Source organism: Hemiscyllium ocellatum, chromosome 33, assembly GCF_020745735.1.
Source record: "Hemiscyllium ocellatum isolate sHemOce1 chromosome 33, sHemOce1.pat.X.cur, whole genome shotgun sequence".
NCBI classification, from domain to species: Eukaryota; Metazoa; Chordata; class Chondrichthyes; order Orectolobiformes; family Hemiscylliidae; genus Hemiscyllium; species Hemiscyllium ocellatum.
This window is the reverse complement of record NC_083433.1, coordinates 10,662,493-10,679,937: the sequence shown is the minus strand read 5'-3', so window position 1 is coordinate 10,679,937 and position 17,445 is coordinate 10,662,493. Positions and strand designations below refer to the sequence as shown.

At 39.1% G+C, this 17,445-nt stretch overlaps 1 protein-coding gene across 2 annotated transcripts in view; it reads left to right on the top strand.

Annotated features, from left to right (window-relative positions):
- Positions 1-17,134, top strand: part of pold1 (polymerase (DNA directed), delta 1, catalytic subunit) — a 114,151-nt gene extending 97,017 nt beyond the window's left edge. For both annotated transcript variants that reach the window (XM_060849489.1, XM_060849488.1), the window contains exons 25-27: positions 7,708-7,760; positions 9,723-9,820; positions 15,267-17,134. In XM_060849489.1, the coding sequence (XP_060705472.1) occupies positions 7,708-7,760; positions 9,723-9,820; positions 15,267-15,363 (248 nt within the window). In that variant the 3' untranslated portion in view covers positions 15,364-17,134. The remainder of the gene's footprint in view (positions 1-7,707; positions 7,761-9,722; positions 9,821-15,266) is intronic.
- Positions 17,135-17,445: the final 311 nt, after the last annotated feature.

Here is a 17,445-nt window from a genome sequence, read left to right as displayed (position 1 = left end):
GCTCACTAGTAGCAGTGTATACTATCTACAAGATGTATTGCAGAAATTCACTCAAGGTCCTTAGACAACATCTTCTGAATCCAGGGCAATGACTATTTAGAATGATGAGGGCAGCCGATGCATGTGAGTATCGCTACTCACAAGCTCCCATCCAAGCCACTTTGAAGTAAATTGCCTTTGCTTCAGTTGTTGGATCAAAATCCTAGAACTCCTTCCTGAACAGCATTATGGGGCTACCTACAGCAGTTCAAGAAGGCAGTTCACCACCATCACCTGGAGGGTAGCAATGAGTGGGCAGTAATTGCAGGCCTAACCAGTGATGCCCACATAGCATGAATGTGTTTTTAAAAAAATCTCCTTGTGCCAGTGTGACAGGTACTTAACCCAGAGTTGAACTGAAGAACGTTGTTACTTCAGTTTGATGACTTAATTGCTGACTGGTGCTCTGTCATAGCTGTGGCTAATGTTGAGCCTCCATGATCTCTCCAGACCCCTGTTTATTTAGTGTCACTTAATAAGTAACAAGAAACTAAGCTTAAATGCAATGTCCCTGGATTTCTATTTTTTTCTGCAACCAAAAAAAATCATAGTCCCGGCATACAGCAAATGTCATCTGTGTATATTTAATTTCAAGGTGATATTCTGAAATTTTTATGTTCACAATTAGGGAAATTTTCGGAAACCCTGTCAGATGTAGCTTTGGAAGTGTTAGAATCAGTGATGTGTATAGTGAACGATTGGTGTCAGGAAAGAAATGGAATAAGTAGATCACAGACAGAACAAAAGATAGATCAGTGGTTTTCCTTGACTTGTCTCATTTTAGCATCAATTATAATCAGTAACCAGCATGTCAATTGCCTGATCACTGCTTCATGGATTTGGCAAGTACATGTTACATTGTGGCAGCTAATAAATTACAGTATGTGTTTATTAATGATCTTCCTCACAAAGGTTATAACTACATTGATGGTTGAGTATTTGTGCTATGAAGAAAGTGACATTATCAACGAATTTGGTTCTCTGAACTTGAATTTTTATATTTTGAAAAATTTATACATCAAACAGCCCAGCCATCTTGACCCATTAGCACTCAGTGTACTTAGCTGTTTCTGCAGAGTACTGTGCAATGCTACTGTGAAGTTCAGGTATTAGTGATGTTCAACAATAATATTTCGACTACCTTTTAATGACTCAACTGTGTACTAATGCAAAATATATATATGGATGCATATTTGGTTGATGGCAGGATTGAGCTGAGCTGCAAAGTTTGCTTATCTCCAATATGGTTGCACTGTCATTGTTCCTTATTAACTTGTATATGACAGAATACCACTTGGATGAGTTATCAGAAAGTGCCATTGCTCATTGAACTGTTTTCGGGGCGAGAGGTGCCTTGAGAAATAGAGAGAGATAAGCGAATAAATTTTAGTCCCATTCTGCAGCCCTATTATTTTTGTCTATCTGTGTAGCTGTTTTGGGAGTCAGTGCAGACATGATGGGTTGAATGGCTTTCTGTACTGTAAATTGTATGATTCTATTAAATGGCGTGAGGTATATTTTTGTAAGAGTCGTTTTACCCCCACTGCCAAACTTGCCTCCCCTGCTAGAGCCCTCAAGCCTCCTAAACAGTCAGTCTGGAGTTTCCCTTATTCGAGAATAGAATGCTTATAACCCAAAGCCTCCTTCGGTCTCCCTCTCATTTCCCGTGGTGAGAGCAGAGACTTGACCAGTTCCTCATTCTTTTCCAGTATCACTCAGCCTCTTCCTGACACCACATCATGGGATTAAAAGTGGAGGGGGTGCAAGTGTGAGCAAAGGGGGCTTTCTATTTTTAAAAATTAGCGATGGCGATTATGTTTTCCTTGGGAATCTGTGAACTACTGTTTTTGCTGATGTTTTACGAAACGCAATCTAATTTTAACTATGTTTATGGCTTGCCATTTGGTGTGCCACACAACATAAGGAACCTGCACCTGATATTTTTCTTTGTATACTTTTCTGCCCTTCCTTTCTTTTCTATCTTCATTACTTTTTCCTGATATATTTTCTTTTTCTTTCTCTTTCTCCTTTGTTTTTATCATGTTGTTCAAGATACGTTTCAATCTCTTCAAAAATAATATGTATAGTCACATTATATAGATTTTAAAAATTTGTTCATCGGATGTGAATGTCACCAGCCAGGCCAGCATTCATTGCTCAATCTTCATTGCCCTGGAGATGGTGAGTTGCCTTCATGAGTCACAGCAGACCTTTGGTTGTAGTTCACCCACAGTACTGCTTAGGAGGAGTTCTCAGATCTGGTCAGTGAAGGACTGTGAAGTGACAGTAAGGGTAAGGCAATATAATTCCAAGTCAGGATGTGTGGGGCTTACAGATCCTTGTCTTTGTAGTTGATAGAGGCACAGGTTTGGAAGGTGTGGTTGAAAGAGACTTGGTGAGTTACTGCAGTGCATCTTGTAGGTGATGCACAATGTAGTTAGTGTGCATTGATGGAGAATGGAGTGATGTTTGGAGATGATGGATGGAATGCCAGTCAAGTGGGCTGTTTGTCTGAGATGGTGTTAAACACCACTTCCTCTATTCTCTTGTCAGAGCATGGCATTGCCTAGCATTAGTGTAATGCAAATGTTACTTGCCATTTATCAGCTCAAGACTCTGGATGTCCAGATCTTGCTTCGAGAGGACACCACCTTCTTAAGTAGCTAAGGAGTCATGAATGGTGCTGTACATAGTGCAAAGATCCTCATTTCTGACATCATGATGGAAGAAGGTCATAGATGTAGCAGCTGAAGAAATTTGGCCTTAGGAATCTATCATTCGGAATTCTTGCATTGACATCATGCAGCTGAGATTATTGACTTCCAGCACCAACTTTCTTTGTCCTAAGTACAACTCTAACCAGGCAAAAGTGAGGACTGCAGGTGCTGGGGATCAGAGTCAAGAGTGTGGTGCTAGAAAAGCACAGCAAATCAGGCAGCATCCGAGGAGCAGGAGAATCGACATTTAGGGCAAAAGCCCCTTACAGGATTAAACCAAGCAGTTTTCTCTGAGTCCCATTGACTTCTGTTTTGCTAGGGCTCCTCGATGCCAGAGTCAAATATTGCCATGATATCAAGGGTTGTTATGCAGACGTCATCTTTGGAGTTTGGCATTTTTTTGTCCAGGTTTGGACTAAGGCTGTAATGAGTTCAGGAGCTGAGAGGCCCTGTCGGAATTCAAACTAATTGTCAGAGAGCTGGTCATTCTGTTGCAGGTGTCACTTGGTAGCATTATTAACAACCCCTTCAGACACTTTACTGGTGATTGAAGATAAACTGAGGGCAGTATTTGGCCAGATTGAACTTTGTCCTGTCTTCTTTTGTGTACAAGGCATACCTGGACAACTTCCCACAATATCAGATAGATGTCAGTGTTGTAACTAATGTGGAACATCTTGGCTAGGGGTCACTAGTCCTTGAGCACATGCCTTCAGTACTATTGCTAAAATATTGTCAGGACCCATGGCCTTCACATAGTGCCTTCAGCTATTTCTTGATACCATATATGGTGTATCGGGTTGACTGATGCCTGGTAACAGAGCTGCTGGGGACCTAAGAATAAGATCAAGATGGATCATCCACTTGGCACTTCTGTTTGAAGATGGCTACAAACACTTCTTCGGTTCTCTTTTGCACCAACATACTGGACCTCCCCATTGTTGAGGATGTTGAAAATTGTGGAGTCATCTCTGGTTAGTCAGAGATTGTCCTTCACCACTCTCAGTTGGATTTGGGAGGTCTGCAGAACTTAGATCTGATTCATTGATTGTGAGATTACTTTGCCCTCTCTGTTGGCATGTAAGTGGTCTGACAATGGCACCTCACTTTCAGGTATGCCTGGTGCTGCAGTTGGCGTGTCCTCATTGAACCAGGGTTGATCTTCTGGTACCAGTGGATGGGATATAGACCAGCTCATGAAGTTGCACATTTTAGTTGAATGTAGCTCTACAGCTTCCACAATACCTCATGGATATTCAGTTTTAAGTTGTTAGGTCTGTTCAAAGGCTGTTCCACTTCGGACTCTCGTAGTGCCACACAATACAATGGAGACCATCCTTAATGTGGAGGTGGGATTTTCAGTAATGGCTATCAGTTCTGTCATAGGCTGACACATCTATGCTGAGTAGATTGTTGAGGGCAGTGCCAGATATGTTTTTCTAGACACAGTCTAACAGCTGTGTCCTTTAGGGCTCTATCAATAATGTTGGAACTGAGACAAGGTGGGGGGAGGGGAAATGAGGAAACTGGAGAAATCTGAGTTCATCCCTTGTGGTTGGAGGGTTGTCTCAGTCCCAACCCTTGAACTCAGCACCACCTTCTTAACCTGCAATCTTCTTCCTGACCTCTCCGCCCCCACCCCCATTCTGGCCTATCACCCTCACCTTAACCTCCTTCCACCTATTGTATTTCCAACGCCCCTCTCCCAAGTCTCTCTTCCCTACCTTTTATCTTAGCCTGCTTGGCACACTTTCCTCATTCCTGAGGAAGGGCTCATGCCCGAAATGTCGATTCTCCTGCTCCTTGGATGCTGCCTGACCTGCTGCGCTTTTCCAGCAACACATTTTCAGCTCTGATCTCCAGCATCTGCAGTCCTCACTTTCTCCTAGCAGGGTGTATCAGGGATGGTATTGGTGGTGCCTGGGTCATTGTTTGTAAGGTACATTTCCATGAGTGAGATGCCTCATGTCATGTAATTGCTGAATAGTTTTGGAGGATAGCCATTTCAATTTTGGCACAATCCTTGGATGTTACAAGGAGAACTTTGCAGGGTTGAGAGAGCTGTTTTCTTTGTTGTCATTTCCAGTGTCTAGGTCAATACAAGGTGGTCTATCCGGCCTTAATTTATTTTCTTTAGATCTTGTAGCAATTTTGATGAACTGAGTGGCTTGCTAGGCCATTTTTGTTTAGGAATGTTAAGAGCCGACTACATTGATGTCAGTCTAGAGTCACATGTAAGCCAGGTAAGGTAAAGATGGAAGATTTCCTTTCTTAAAAGATATTGATAATCTAGATGGGTTTTTATGACAATGATTACCATAAGGCTAGCTTTTAGTTCCAGATTCATAGAAATGTACAGCACAGAAACAGACCCTTCAGTCCAACTCATCCATGCCGACCAGATATCCTAATCTAATCTAGTCCCATTTGCAGAACTTGGCCATATCTCTCTCAACTTTCCTATTCATATACCCGTCCAGATGCCTCCTTTTAAATTTTGTAATTGTACTAGCCTACACCACTTTTTCTGGCAGCTCATTCCATACACGCATCACGCTCTGCGTGAAAAAGTTTCCACTAAGGTCCCTTTTATATCTTTCTCCTCTCACCCTAAACCTATGCCCTCTAGTTCTGGTATCCATCACCCCAGGGTAAAGACCTTGTCTGTTTACCCTATCCATGCCCCTCATGATTTTATAACCCTCTATAAGATCACCCCTCAGCCTCCGATGCTTCAGGGAAAACAGCCCCACAGGAATCATGTACCCAGAACATTAACCTGGGGCACTCTCTATCTTACTAGTCCTGTAGCATTACCACTATGCCATCGCTACCTCCTACTTTGTATATGTAAATCCATATCCTGCCCATTGTTATTTATTATATGCTGCATTTCCCTGAATCGCTTTTCTGTCTCTATTAGAGGACAGGATGGGGCAGATGCTTATGGCAATTTCTACTGGCTGAAGTGTTTAGAAATAGGGATCATTGTCTGAGTCTCAAAGTTTTAACTTGTAGGTCTGGATAAGGAGAATGTTTTTAATTCAGGGAACTGTGGATATTTGAAATTTGCCAGGTTAGTGTGGTGCTTGGTCATTGGGCATGTTCAAGGCTGAAAGATATAGATTTTAGGACTGAAGGAAATTGAAGGATATGAGGATAGCACTGGAAATGAAGTTCAGGTAAAAGGTCATTTGGAATCTTGTAAAATGTTAGTTCAGGCTCAAGAATCCCTCTGGCCTACTCTGTTCCTATTCCTTATATTTTAAATATACGTAAGGGCAATAGATGCTGGAATCTTGCCTGAGTTTACCTTTTAGTTTACTTGGCCTTGGTTGACACAACAACCTTCCCTGATTTAATGTGCATGCTTATGATGGGGTAGTGATTAAGCTTGGAGATGCTGGCTGATTAAGCGAAAGTCTTAAAATGAAACGATGTAACACTGAATTTGCTGCATTGTCACTTAATCTCAGCTATGAAATTAGACCCTATAATCCACTATCTTCAGTTGTGAACATATTACTGATTGTCCAGATCAACAAAAAGCTTGTGTTGTACCTATTTTTTGAAATGGTCAGAGCTAAAGCTCAACAGAAAAGTGGGATGATCATCAAGGGAAACAAAGACAAAGGAACTGAACCAGACTAAACACTTAAATATTTTGGTTGCAAGGGTAGGTGAAAGACTGGAAAATCTATAGTGAGTGAGTGAGTGACTGACTGACTTGACTCCACTAAAATTTTCCAACATTTATAAGGTATCAAGTTAGAAGAGTGGTGAAACATGTTCCACTTGCCTGAATAATTACCGTTCAGCACTCAAAAAATTTGACAAAGGACAAAGTGGCCTCTTGATGGACACTACTTTAAACATGTACTCACTTCAGCATCAACAGAGTCTGGCTGCAATACATATCATATATAAGATGAAATACAGTAAGTTGACACAGTTTCAGTAACACTTCTCAAACTTGTGATCTCTACCACTGGAATGATAAAAACAGCAAGCCCAAAGGAACACCACCACCTGTCTAAGCTTTACACCATCCTGATTTGGAAATGTGTGGATGTTTGTTCATTGCTGGGTCAAAACCCTAGAATTCCTTGCTGAACAACCTACAATGTACCTACACTGTATGGATTGCAGAGGTACAAAATGCACCTAGGAATAGGCAATAACCAGATCCCAAGGAATAAAATGGAGCTCAAAACAAGCATTGCTACTTGAGCCAAAAATAATTTAATGTTTGGGAGAGGAGTACTGTCTTAGTTATCCGAGATTTCCTCACTTTGTTAATAAGATGTGTGTTTTAGCATTTTCCTTTAAGATTTTGAAGATCAGGACTATTACACTACAAAAGGAAGTTAATAAGTCTATTAACTGCACTGAGCAGAGAATGTGTCCTTCCATTTCTCTGTCCACTGTCTCCTTTTCTAATTGTATCTTAAATGTATGCAATTGTTGTAAATTTTGAAATCAAAAGCAAAGAATGCTGGGAATGTTCAGCAGATCAGGCAGCACCTGTGGATGGAGGAAGAGGTAATATTTCAGATCGCTGATCTTGCATCATAATTCTAAAATTGTTTAATTATCTACTCCATATAAAAGGTAGTTGAGACCTGGAACATACGATTCCCTCTTGCTCTGGCAGCCTCGTGGGATTTTAAATAAATTTCAAAACTAGGTGATATATTTTTGTCCGATTTTGGACATAAAGGATTGCAGAACGAACAGGAATAGAGATACAGATCAACCTTATTTAATTCCTAAAGAGAGTTGAATGGCCTATCCCTGTTCCTGTTTACAAAAGCTGTTTGTAAATCACATTGTCCTAATCATAGTTTGTGTGCAAGTTTCAAGCCTTTATAGCATCTCTCTTTTTAATTATACACTGTTCAAGTGGAGGAAAACTTCAAATTTAATCTAATCATAACCTTCTTTTCCTCAGGTGCTGTGTGCAGTTACTGCAAATGTCGTCAGTCAGAGTTGTACCAGAAAGAGGTATTTTTAAAATTTACATAGTTAATGTTTAGTTTGGCGAATATATCATCTGCTAATTCTCTGGTATTAGTAAAGGGCATTAATTACTTGAAAAGAAAAGATTACACAGTTACTGGGGAGAAAAGAACAGGAGATTAGGACAGTAATATAAAACCAAGAAATGCAGATGCTGGAAATATGAGACAAATACAGAAATTGCTGGTGAAACTGATTCTGATGAATGGTCACTGGAACCAAAACAGTGATCCTACTTTCTCTCCACAGATTTGCTGAGTTTCTCCGGCAAGTTTTTATAGGAGATTAGGACTAATTGGATAGCTCTTTGAAAGAGCCAGTTGTGGTATGCTGCACTGAATGGCCTCTCTCGATGCTATGTCATTCTGTAATGTGGTCATTCATTTTTATCTTGAGCTTATAATTTGAAAAAAATTGTTCATGGATTTCTGCATTGCTGGCAAGACTGGCGCTTAAGCACTTAAGCGTCAAGCACATTGGTATAGGTCTGGAGTTGCATGTAGTCCAGTCCAGGTAAAGACAACAGCTTACCTTCCCTAAAGGACATTAGTAAACGAGATGAGTTTTTACGGTGATCAATAGTAGTCACATTAGACCATCTTTTATTTTAGATTTTGCTGAATTCAATTTTTCCGGTCTGCTGCAATCAGCTTTGAATCCAAGTCACCACAGCATGAGCTGAGCGTTCTAGTTTACTATTTCAATGACATTGCCACTATGCTATTGGAAAGAAACAAATAAAAATTATTTTAAACTGGCCTTTGAGTGCAGAACTGGTTATTTGCTATTTCTGAGCTCGTGTATTGAAAGCAGAGGAATGAATGGTGAGTTAGTGATACGGAGTACCAGCAAGTATTTGAGAGTTTGCAACACTGCAGTTCACTTCAAAGGTTCAAGTGACACTGTCAACAAGAACAAACCTTGAAACGGGGTGCGTATGACATTAATTGCCAGGTTGAATTCTTGTTTTCAATTCACCTCAGACCTTTTAACTAATAATCCTATTTTCTGTAAAGTTGTGTCAAGGTTACATACATTATTTTCCTCCAGAGACTGTATTTTTGCTAGACCTAACTCTACAAGGAGTCAGCACTTCATGAAGGTAAATGTTTTGCACATGGAAGCGCTGTTAATGGATTGATTGTCTTGCTGTCAGAAAAGAGTAGAATGAGGAAGTGAATGGTAGACAAGTTAGCATTTGAAAGATAAGACTCTAATAAAGGATCTTGATCCTTCCATGTTTAAATTGATTTTATATTGCTTCATCTTTCAAACTAACAAGTGATCGAGTTGAGAGGATGTTACAGCCACTTAACCTGCTATCATTGTGACAGATGACAGGATTAGATTGAATTGGAAATTTTGTCATAGCAATTTTTAATGGTTAGCTTGTAAGTGTAATGAAATGATGAATAGTAAAATTTGAGCACAAGAACTGTGTGCCCTGTGCACAATTTATAACGTACCAGTTGTTTGCAGGCGCAAAGCACAGATCATTCAAGATGAGGTAAAATATGGTTGCAAGTGAGTAATTGTACCAGAGTGCCTATATGCTATTCAGATCCCATTTTAATGTCATTCATTGTGCTCTTGTTTGTGTATTTCCATAGTTTCAATAATGTGCATAAATATATATATATATAAAATGGAAATGTTGATCAATAATTTTGGCCTCCTAACAGTAGTCTCTTTGCAATGAGAAAGTTAACTTGAAATGTTCCCAAATGTGAGATTTTAGTGTGTGTGTGCATATATATAAATTAATAGATAAGTCACCATTTGTCATTTTCCTCTTCTTACTCCTAATAAGATTATGCTTTTTTTACATTGAAAAGCAAACTATGTAAATCTGCTTAACTGCAAAGCTTGGATTTATGTAGGTGTAATTTCACTCTGTATTGCTATTACCTCTTCTGTTCCTCATAAACCTATTTTCTGTTTTTCCAGGTATCTCAACTGAAACTATTGGAGGAGAAGTTCTCACGGTTGTGGACTCAGTGCCAGCGCTGTCAGGGTAGTTTGCATGAGGATGTGCTTTGTACCAGGTAAGGAAACATCTTTCCAATCTCACTGATGCTTTTCCTTCTTACAAAGCTACTGCTTAGCTGACCCCCATAACTCCACATTGCTTCAGGGCTAATGCCTAGAAGACATTTGTACTTGTATTCCATTTTTCAAGAAGTGATGATTCTGGATGAATAACTTGTTGTTTTAAAGCACTTTCCATTTTCATTGTCTACACTAATTCTCCTCCCTTCTGCACTGAAAGTTTGTTGTGACATGGGTATTCGGATGCCTGTCCTCAGTTACTTTTCAGCACAGTGAATTGTATTCATTAATGCCTTTCTCATGTTGGTCCAGCCTGATCACAACTTTATCTACTATATAGTTCTGGCAAAACTCCTTAACGTTAAGTCAGGACTACAGTGTTAATATGCAGGCACAAGATTGTAAATGAAGCTGAAGGCTAATTACTATGCAAAATCAAATAATCTACTACTGGAAAGGTCTTTGAAGGATCTTTGCTGAGTTATTGTGTGGGCCAACAGAGATTTGTGTCAAACGCTTTAGGAATCTAAGATCTGAGGAAACTATCTGGATCCTGGGTTCGTATGCTTAAAATTCCAAATAATGAGATGAGTGACGCTTGAAATTGGATGAGAAAAAAATCTCTTAAACATTTTCAGGATGTTACATTTTAAGTATTTCTGCCATTTGATCTGATCTGAAAAGCAACAGAAGTCGCTTCTCAACAGAAAACAACAGAAACATCATAAATTATTTAAAAAGTAGACAATATAGTTGGTTTATCAAGCCAGGGAAAATACTACAGTATATAATAAATGGTTTGAGGAACAACTGAATATTCATAAGGCAGGTAGATTGAGAAATGTGGTTAGATATGTAAAAGCAGTTTTGAATAATTTTTGTTATATTCCCAAACTTGATTTTATGGTGGTGTATTAGTAAAGATTCATTCACTCCTAATTTCAATATTAACAATCATGAATTCTCATATTTTTATGCTGAAGGTCTAGCCCAAAGATGTAAGCACGTCACATGTGATGTTGCACATATTATAAGCTGTTTGGGTTAGGAATGAGTACAATGTCATTTCGGTACTAAATTTAATGGAGATTTGCTTTGAGGTTATTTATGTTTGCCATTTGTAATGCTTAATTGGTTGTGGATGTATCTCATGAAGTACTGGGGCACGTATTTTACAGAGTATTAGTGTATGTTTTAATAATGTTTGAAATGGAAATAAATTTTCTAAATTCTCTTGGTTTCTCGCTTTTCTTTCACCAAATTCAAAATGCTGAAATTCAAACTTAGAAAAAAAAATCCGGTTTTAAATTTGATAATGAACAATTTTAATGTACCGTAAGTTATTCAGTATTGACCTTATAATAGAGTCAGACTAAATGGTTTATCTAATAATTTTGCATTTTCCTCCATGTACTGTACTTACCTTCCCTCCACTCCCAACTTCCAAACTCGCTAGTTGTTTTAATGTTCTCACTAAGATGAGCTATCATAACTTAGAGTGGTAGTCTCAGCTCTGAGGTAACTGGGTATGTGAGAAAGATACATGATTGTTGAGTGCGTTTTGGCTTAAGATTGACATTTATTAAGCCTTAAAGCCAATGAGCTTGATTTATATTTCTAGACAAGTTTCTGTGATGCTTGTAAATCAAAGTGTTGTTTAATTTTCTGTAACCTAGTAATATCCAGTGGACAGGTGAGATTTGTGTATCATACTTAAAACAAAAACATGAGACCGAATGCAGCTTCGTATTCAGTGCTTCAAGTGCTATAAATGCGTTTTGTAAGTCGATGTTTTGCTTCCTGCTAAACAATGTAAACCATAATCCTAACAGTGCAGCAATGACTCTGGGTCATCTGAAGAAGTTATGTCGGACAGAAACATCCCGGTTTGACTCTGAGCTATTGTGAACTGACTCAGTGTAGTGCTACAGTTTGCTTCAACTCGAGTGATGGGAAAGGACTACATGTATGTATAAAGCACCTTTCAGATTAACAGCAAGTTGTGTTATTTTGGGAACCTATTAGCTGCCACGTTTTCTACATTAAACAGTGACTTCACCTGTTGGAAGTATGAAACTAAAATACTTTGGGATATTTTGCAAACATGAGAGGTGCCTTATACATACACATAGTCCTTTCCCATCACTTGAGTTGAAGCAAATTGTAGCACTACACTGACAGCTCACTGCTGTTCTTCGATTGTTCAGTTGGATCTTCTAAGTCCTGACGAAAAGATAAGTATGATATTGGTTAAGCATCTCATCCAAAGGACTACACCTCTCAACGGAGCACCTCTCTTTCAATCCTACGCTGGAGGATCAACCCTAGATTTTGTGCACATGTCTTTGGTTGGGGCTTGAACTTGCAACCATCTGACTCAAAAGTACCAAAGAGCCATAGCCAGCACCTAAATTCAGAGTATGGAATATTATTGGTCTAGAATTCCTTAAACATGATCCTGGTGAATTAAAATTATCTTGAAGTCATATTGAAATGACTTAAAAGGTAGTTTGGGAATAAACTATTTTCCTTTCACAACCTCCAAACTTCTCACAGTGTTTTATAATGAACTAATAAAGTATAATGAATGTTACAATAGATGGTATACCTCAAAATTATCTCCAGCTGTAAAATGCTTCAAAAATTCCTGAGATTGTGAAAAATCCTGTACAGATGAGAACTTCCTTGCACGATGTGAATGTTCTCATTACACTTATTTTTGAATAAATCATTATCAATTTAAAAAGAGTTCAGTGATGTGAAAAGGTGCACTCTCCCACACTTTTGGGACTGGGAGTTTTATGCAGACATGTTGGAGTCAGGCAGCACTCACCATAATTGCTTTATGATCTGAAGGAGGAAGTGAAAGCGTGGTGGTTAAGATTTAGAACTTTATTTACAAGTTTTTTTTGCCGATCCACTGCACCCCACCCCCCTTTCCCACTTGTCACCTTCAGTACATTTTAAATGTGGATTTATATTTTGTCTTGTCTGAGAGCATGAAATTTCTTGCTTCCCTTTCCCATTTGTTATTTCTTCTGCATACACACTTTGTCTGGCCAGACAATCTGTCCCCCTACAAACCTGTGTTCTAATTTTAGTTAACAACAGAATTCAATGTTGACTTTTCAGCTGATTTTTCCAAGCCCTTTAACAGGAGTGTTATCAAAAATATAGTTGTTGTGAAACTGCAAGATGTTGACACAAATGACTAGAAATCTAATCGAAGAGATACATTTTACGGTAGGCAGAACAGTTTTGTGAAGGAAATTCGTATGATCAAGGCTGAGGCAGCTGAAGGCATATGTTCCATTGTACTATAAGGAATATCAGATGAGAAATAAAAGGAGGTCAACCTCATTGTGAAGAAGTGGAGTGGTATGTTGATGCTGGAAATTTTCTAGTTATACCAATGTTGTATATACTGCATGTCTCAGTCATAGAAGCATGAATTAGGGACAGGAGTAGGTCTTTCAGTTCTTCAAACCTGCTGATCTGATTGTGGCTTCAACTCCACATTCTGTCTATGTCTCATAACCATTGACTGCCTTGGTAGTCAGAAATGTGTTCACATTTGATTTAAGATATTCACTGCTTCTGCTTCCATTGATCTTTGGTGCAGAGAGTTCCAAAGACTCAAATCTCTGAGAGAAAAAGTTCCACCGCATCTTCATCTGAAATGCTTTTTTAAAAAATTCTGTTCCCTAGTTTTGGACTCTTCCACAAGGGAAAGCATCCTTTCAGTAATCATCCTGTCAGGCCCTCTAAGGTTCTTGCATGTCTCAGTAGATCACTTCTTAAACTCCAGTAGATGCCGACCCACTTGTCCAACTATTCCTCATAAGATAACCCTGTTATCCCAGGAAGCATTTGAGTGAGTCTTGTCCGGACTGCATCTTGTGCATTTATATCCTGTCTTACATAAGACCAAAACTGTACATGGTGCTCCAAATGTGGTCTCATCAGCATCTTGTACAACTGGCAAAATATCCCTACCATTATATTCCATTCCTCTTGCAATAAATGATGTTTATTTGTCATCCGAATCTCTTGGTCTGCCTGCATGTGAACTCTTGATTCACATACCAGGAGGCCTAAATCTTTCTGTGTCTTGGAGATCTTCAATCTCTCTTCATTTAAATAATAGGCTACTATTCTATTCCTGTCGAAGTGGTCAAGTTCACAGTTTCAACTTTAGTCTCTATCTACTAAATTTTTGCTCGCTCATTTAACCCATCTATATTTCATTGTCCCTTTTGTCCTTTTCACAACTTTTCTTTCTTTTGTGCCATCAACAACTTTAGCATCCGTATTTTCAATTCCTTCATCTGAGTCATGAATATAAATTAGAAATCATGGAGGGCTTTATATCTGATCAAATTTGATTTGATTTATTACTGACACATGTACCGAGGTACAGTGATGAGTGTTGTTTTACATGCTTTACAGACAGATTGTCCTACACAAGTGCATCAGGGTTACATCTGCCAAGAAGGTGCAGAGAGAGATCAACATTAACAGTAAAGAGGTCCTTAGTTTGCAAACACTTGCTATTGGAATAGTCATTTTAACAAGGTAATGGAGCTCCAGGTACCCAGGGAAACATTACCGTTAAAACAGAAACCGTGAAAATTGGATATTATTTTTGCTGTGACTGCATTGTGAAGTGTGGACAGTAAGGCAACGCTGTATGGTCTTGTACAAGCAAATTGTGTCCTTTATTTCTAAGAATCATTGCCATGTTTTTGTTATCCCAGCAGATTGGTTGAGCCTCTCTTGAACAAAAGACCTGATTTTTCCACTTGTTCTGAGGCTGAAACTTGAGGAACCATCAACATATATCACTCCTGAATCTGAGTTTCCAAGACAGTGTTAAGAATATGGGCGGCACGGTGGCACAGTGGTTAGCACTGCTGCCTCATAGCGCCTGTAGACCCGGGTTCAATTCCCGACTCAGGCGACTGACTGTGTGGAGTTTGCACATTCTCCCCGTGTCTGCGTGGGTTTCCTCCGGGTGCTCCGGTTTCCTCCCACAGTCCAAAGATGTGCGGGTCAGGTGAATTGGACAAGCTAAATTGCCCGTAGTGTTAGGTAAGGGGTAAATGTATGGGTGGGTTGCGCTTCGGCGGGTCGGTGTGGACTTGTTGGGCCGAAGGGCCTGTTTCCACACTGTAAGTCTAATCTAATCTTCCAAAAAAAATATGAAACTCACTACCATGGAGAGTGTTTCAAGTAAATAGCCTCAGTGCACCAGAGGGGAAGCTAGATAAGTACACGAGGGAGAAAGGAGTAGCATGGTATGTTAATTGAAATAGGTGAAGTCAAGGCGTGCAGTGGTTTGTGTGAAGTGCGAACACTGCCATGAACCTGCTGGGATGAACAGTTTGTTTCTGTGCTGTAAATTCTGTGTAACATCTTTACGTTTTCTTCTTTTCCCATTAGTCGGGATTGCCCCATATTCTACATGCGAAAGAAGGTGCAGAAGGACCTTGGTGACCAGGAGAAAGTAATGATGCGATTTGGACCAGCCACTTGGTGATGAAAGAACAAATATTGGGGGTCGTGCAGGGAAAGGCGTTTTTTTTTTTAAATCAATGACTGGAAATGTTTCTTTATGGGATGCAGAAACTAATTGTTTCTGACCACTGACACTGCCATTTGGAAAGATGCCTATCAGATGTTGTGAAATTGTAAGCTCTATGTTTGCTTTCTGATTGTAAACATCTTTTACACTGAGCAGGTACTCATTCATGGCCTGACTTCTTAAACTGAGCATCTGAAGAGCCACTATAACAACAGCAAGTGTGATTAATTTTTTGTTACCGAATGTGGTTGCTCTAATCTTTGGGAAAGAATCAGCAAAGGAAGGGAAGGTACAATGGATGCAGAATTTGAAACATTCATTGGATGTTCTGCAAAATATACCACTGCCATTGAAACACCTTTTAATATGTTAGCAGGTGACATTTGGATTTCCTATATACTATATCCACTGCTGTTTCAAAAGGCTAAGAAATATTTTTGATAGCAGCTTTATTAGTTGACTCACTCAACCAGCAGCTTGATTGAAGTGCACATGATCTGGATGACATAAGTGCAAATGAGGTTATGGATTTTGTGTTATTCTTAGGAGCTTCTCTTGGATTTTGTTGATCCTTATTGAATCATGACTAAGTTCAGTAGCTACAAGAACATTTGAATCTCTGGATTAGCTGCAAGATTTTCTCTCATTCCCAGACATTTAAAACATCACCACCTTCTGCTGATCATCCCCTTTATATTAGGTGACTGGAGTTGAAGGAAGTGAAATTGGGAACGGTTTGGGGCACTGTATGTTGAATATATTCTCCAACCAATCAAAGTAATCTTCACCCGTTCTCTTGCAAATACCTGTGAATCACGTGATATGGGTACAAAAGAATAGCACTAAATATTAAGTTTCAATTACTTCACATCCTTTTGCTTACAGTTATTTTTTAAGTTGTCATGTCCAACCAGATTTTGAAGGATCTTTTACAGGTTTTGTCAGCTGAACCAGAAGATAACTAGTCTTGGACTAGATGACAAATGGAATTTCTATATCTCTGACTCTGCCAAATCAATTCTGAATGTTTGAGAATGTTGGATAGCTAACCTGTACAACAATGTTTGGAGCTGGTACCAAAGTGCTGAGATTGCATTCAGTTTGTATTGCGTTAGCTTTAGAATGAGCTGACTTTGGAGAGGGATGCATATCAAATGTATTTCTCTCCTGATGCCATTGTTTTTGTAACCAGTGTTTCAGTGTACAGTTCCAGTCATGATCATTCTGGTAACACTCCAAGATAATTAGTCTGTGTGTACAGTAATCCGTATTGGGGCTCAAGAGTGACCCTTCCCCTTCCAGTTAAACTTGTCCCATTTGTCACCTGGATGACGGGTTTATCCACAGATAACGATCTGTTAAAGAAACCACCTTGAATTTAGCCGTACATTACTGAAGTCTTATTTTGATTTCTAGTGTAACTAATATTGGCTGACAAAGTACATCAAAACTGACCCCTCTGGTCTGATCTGATTTGGCACAATATCAGCTGTTGTGTTTACCTACACAGCTGCAAAAATCCTATTTGACATTCTACCATTCAACCTCATTCCAAATTTTCAGTTACATCTATCTTTATGCCAAAGCTTGATGATAGCTGTTTCGTTATTCACTGACAGGTGGAATTTATTCAGAGTTTCACCAAGTAAGACTTTGTACAAATCTTTTTTATATAACCATATGTTTTTTGAACAATAACATTTGTATTTAAGAAATAAAAGTGCCAATTTTGTGACAAACATTCATGCTCATTTATTCTAGTCACTACCAGTGTCTTTCTTGCTTGGACTGTTTTCCTGGAATTCCAGCTGCTTTCCTAACACGTTTAATGAATGGTGGATGGTGTCAATCAAGCTTCGATGAACAACACCAATGTATTTTTTTCCCCTTCCTTGTTCTGTGTTTGATGGAAAAGATGCTATCTAATGGTCATTTATGACACAAGAGGAGGCCATTTGGTTTCATCCCAACTATGAAGTAATCCAGTTAATTCCACCCACACACTCTTCCAAGCAGTCCTGCAAGTTTATTTTCTTC